The sequence below is a fragment of the Melozone crissalis genome, unplaced genomic scaffold (assembly GCF_028551555.1).
Source record: "Melozone crissalis strain CALT ecotype California unplaced genomic scaffold, PUWL_Pcris_2 ptg000389l_1, whole genome shotgun sequence".
NCBI lineage: Eukaryota > Metazoa > Chordata > Aves > Passeriformes > Passerellidae > Melozone > Melozone crissalis.
Genome location: NW_026536128.1, coordinates 83,514 through 88,086, shown reverse-complemented (window position 1 = coordinate 88,086; position 4,573 = coordinate 83,514). Strand labels below are relative to the sequence as shown.

Below are 4,573 nucleotides of genomic sequence, written 5' to 3'. Positions count from 1 at the left end.
CCCAAAACCGCCCCGGGACCCCAAAAATACACCCTGGGACCCCAGAAATACTCTGGGACCCCAAAACTGCCCCGGGACCCCAAAAACTGCCCCGGGACCCCAAAAATACACCCTGGGACCCCAGAAATACTCTGGGACCCCCAAAACTGCCCCGGGACCCCAAAAACTGCCCCGGGACCCCAGAAATACCCACTGGATCCCAAGAAACACCCCTGGGACCCCAAAACCATCCCCCGGGACTCCAAAAACTGCCCCAGACCCCAAAAACACCCCCTGGACCCCCTGAGGCCCCTCCCTGCTGCTGGGTGGGGAATTTGGGTGCATTTTGGGGATATTTTGGGTGCATTTTGGGGTGTTTTGGGTGTGCTTCTGGTGTGTTCTGGGTGTATTTTGGGTACATTCTGGTACCAGGAGCGTGACCTGGTGCGCACCTTTGCCATCCCCGAGCGGGCACTCCTGGGCTGAGTTTGGGTTAATTTTGGGTGGTTTTGGGTACATTTTGGGTACATTTGGGTACTTTTGGGTACATTTTGGGTACATTTGGGTACATTTGGGTACATTTTGGGTACATTTGGGTACATTTGGGTACATTTGCATACATTTGGGTACATTTTGGGTACGTTCCCATCCCCAGGAGCGTGACCTGGTGCGCACCTTTGCCATCCCCGAGCGGGCTCTCCTGGGCTATGCCCGGGCCCTGGAGCAGCACTACCACCCCGACGTGGCGTACCACAACAGCCTGCACGCCGCCGACGTGCTGCAGTCCACGCACGTGCTGCTGGCCACCCCCGCCCTCGACGTGAGACCCCAGACCCATGCGGGGCCATAAATGGGTGGGGGGGTTCCATAAACGGGCGCTGGGATCCATAAATGGGTGGTGGGATCCATAAATGGGTGGGGGGATCCATAAACAGGTGGTGGGATGCATAAATGGGGAGGGGTCTCCTCTATGGGTGGTGGGAGCCACTGTAGAGACCTGTTCAGGGGTGGTGGGACCAGTTCTGGGTGTGATTTTGGGGTGAGGGGGCCCATAATTGGGTAGGAGGTCCCGTATTTGAATGGTGGCTTCCCATAAACGGGTGGTGGGATCCATAATTGGGTGGTGGGATCCATAAATAGGGAGAGTCCATAAATGGGGGGGGGCCCATTATGGGTGGTCAGACCCATAAATGGGGGGGGTTCCATAAATGGGTAGGGGTCCCATAGATGGGTGGAGAGTCCCATAAATGGCTGGGCATCCCATAAATGTGTGGTAGGATCCATAAATGGGTGGGGGGTCCCATAAGTGGATGAGAGGGGATTCCATAAATGGGGAGGGGGGACCCAAAAATGGGGGTCCTATAAATGGCTGGGGGGGGTCCCACTGGGTTCTGGGGGGCCCTGAAAGGGGAAGGGGGCCCTGCTGGGTTTTGGGGGGGCCTGAGGGTGTCCCTGTCCCCCTTCCCAGGACGTCTTCACCGACCTGGAGGTCTTGGCCGCCCTCTTTGCCGCCGCCATCCACGACGTCGACCACCCCGGGGTGTCCAACCAGTTCCTCATCAACACCAGTGGGTGCCAGGGGTCCCTGGGGGTCCCTCTCTGTGTCCTGGGGGTCCCAGGGGTCCCTCCCTGTGACCCGGGGGTCCCTCTCTGCCCCCAGACTCGGAGCTGGCGCTGCTCTACAACGACGAGTCGGTGCTGGAGAACCATCACCTGGCCGTGGGCTTCAAGCTGCTGCAGGAGCAGGACTGCGACATCTTCCAGAACCTGAGCCGGCGGCAGCGGCAGGCGCTGCGCCAGATGGTCATCGACATGGTCAGCACCTAAAATCCCCATAAAACACCCCAAAATCCTGCCCTGAAACACCCCAGAACCCCCTGAGCACCCCCAGGCGCTGCGCCAGATGGTCATCGACATGGTCAGCACCCCAAAACCCCCCCAAAAGCCCACCCAAAACCCCCCTGAATCCCCCCTGAGCCCCCTTGGTGCCCTCAGGTGCTGGCCACGGACATGTCCAAGCACATGGAATCCCCCCAAATGCCCCCAGACCCCCCAAAATCCCCCTTTGTGCCCCCTTTGTGCCCCCCAGGTGCTGGCCACGGACATGTCCAAGCACATGAGCCTCCTGGCCGACCTCAAGACCATGGTGGAGACCAAGAAGGTGACGAGCTCGGGGGTGCTGCTGCTGGACAACTACACCGACCGCATCCAGGTGGGGGGCACCCCAAAACAGGGGCATGGGGGGGGTCCCGAGGGTCCCCAAAATGGGGCCTGGGGGCGTCCCGACGATTCCCAAGGGGTCTTGGGGGGGTTTCAGGGCTCTTTGGGGAGGTCTTGTGGATGCTGGGGGATCTTTGGTGGCATCGCTGTCCCCAGGTGGCCCTGTCTGCCCTGAGGTAGCCCCAGTGACCACCCTGTCCCCAAGCTGGCCCTGGTGCCAGCCCTGTCTGTCCCCAAGGTGGCCCCAGCCACCCCCAGGTGACGCTGCTGTCCCCAAGGTGGCCCAGGTGGCCCTGACTGCCCCGAGGTGACCCTGAGCACCCACAGGTGACACAGGTGACACTGCCATCCCCAGGTGGCCCCGAGGTGGCCCCGGCCGCCCCCAGGTGATGTCCCTGTCCCCAAGGTGGCCCCAGCCTCCCCCAGGTGACCCTCCTGTCCCCAGGTGCTGCGGAACATGGTGCACTGCGCCGACCTGAGCAACCCCACGAAGCCGCTGGGGCTGTACCGGCAGTGGACGGAGCGGATCATGGAGGAGTTCTTCAGGCAGGGGGACCGGGAGCGGGAGCGCGGCATGGAAATCAGCCCCATGTGCGACAAGCACAGCGCCTCGGTGGAGAAATCACAGGTGAGGGACACCTGGGGACACCTGAGATACACCTGAGATACACCTGGGACATGGGGGGTACATGGAGATCAGCCCCATGTGTGACAAGCACAGCGCCTCGGTGGAGAAATCACAGGTGAGGGACACCTGGGGACACCTGAGATACACCTGGGATACACCTGAGATACCCCTGGGGACACCTGAGATACACCTGGGGACATGGGGACACACCTGAGATACACCCGGGACATGGAGGGTACATGGAGATCAGCCCCATGTGCGACAAGCACAGCGCCTCGGTGGAGAAATCGCAGGTGAGACACACCTGGGGACACACCTGGGGACACCTGAGATACACCTGGGGACATGGGGACACACCTGGGACATGGGGGGGTACATGGAGATCAGCCCCATGTGCGACAAGCACAGCGCCTCGGTGGAGAAATCGCAGGTGAGGGACACCTGGGGGGACACAACAGGATCAGCCCCAGGTGTGACAGCGCCGCCAGCAGGAAATCACAGCTGCAGGTCCCTGCTTGTCCCCCCTGTCCCAGTGTCACCCCTCACTGTCCCCTCACTGTCCCCATTTGCAGGTCGGGTTCATCGATTTCGTGGTGCAGCCGCTGTGGGAGGCCTGGGCCGAGCTGGTTCACCCATGGGTGTCCCAGGGCTGTCCCTCTGTCCCAGTGTCACTCTGGCTGTCCCCTGGCTGTCCCCAATGTCCCCTCACTGTCCCCAATGTCCCTCCCCAGGTCGGGTTCATCGATTTCGTGGTGCAGCCGCTGTGGGAGGCCTGGGCCGAGCTGGTTCACCCGGACGCGCGGGAGATGCTGCGGGCGCTGCACGAGAACCGCGAGTGGTTCCGGCTCCGGGCCCCGCTCAGCCCCGAGCCCCCCCCGGCCCCGGGACCCCCCCCCCGCTTCCGCTTCGAGCCCCCCCCGGACGGGGACGGGCCGGGGGAGGGGGAGGGGGAGGGGGAGGGGCGGGACTCCCCCCCGGAGCCCCCCGGGACCCCCCCGGGGAGACCCCCCGAGGAGGGGGAGGGGCGGGGGGAGCCCCCCCCGTGAGGGGGAGGGGAGGGGGCGCGGGGGGGGGTCGGGATGGCACCGGGGGGGCGGGGGGGTCATAGGGGGGGGCTTTAGTTGGGTTTGGTTTATTTATTATTATTTTTTTTAATTTTTATTGGGGTTCTTTTTATTTGAATTATTTTTATTATTTTTATTTATCATTTTTTTATTGATTATTTTAACTTGGATTATTTTTACTTGGATGATTTCTATTGATTATTTTTATTGATTTTTTTTATCGATTATTTTTACATGGATTATTTTTACATGGATTATTTTTATCGATTATTTTTACATGGGTTATTTTTACATGGATTATTTTTATCGATCATTTAATTCATTATTTTATAGATTATTTTAATTGGGATGATTTTAATTTATTTTTTCACTGGGATTATTTTTATTTGGGTTACTTTTATTTCTATTATTATTAGGCGTTATTTTTATTTTGACTGCTTTCATTTATTAGTTCTATTTGTTTTACCGGGATTGTTTTTATTTATTATTTTTATTTGGGTTTTTATTTTATTATTATTGACTATTTTTATTTGGATTCTTTCCCATTTGGATTCTTTTTATTGGATTTTTTTTAATTGATAGGTTTTCCTTTAGGGCGATTTTTATTGGGATTATTTTTTTATTGGGAGTGTTTTAATTGGAGTTTCATTTTACTGCAATTTTTTCCATTGGAATTATTTTA

At 57.4% G+C, this 4,573-nt stretch overlaps 1 protein-coding gene across 1 annotated transcript; it reads left to right on the top strand.

The window, feature by feature from the left end:
• Window positions 1-411: 411 nt before the first annotated feature.
• PDE4A (phosphodiesterase 4A) lies at window positions 412-3,873 on the top strand (the record flags this gene model as incomplete). Its single annotated transcript, XM_054294940.1, has 6 exons — window positions 412-799; window positions 1,448-1,547; window positions 1,640-1,794; window positions 2,069-2,191; window positions 2,645-2,827; window positions 3,559-3,873. Coding segments are annotated over 6 exons (1,264 nt in total), but the record flags the coding sequence as incomplete, so codon positions are not given.
• Between the last annotated feature and the right edge of the window lie 700 nt (window positions 3,874-4,573).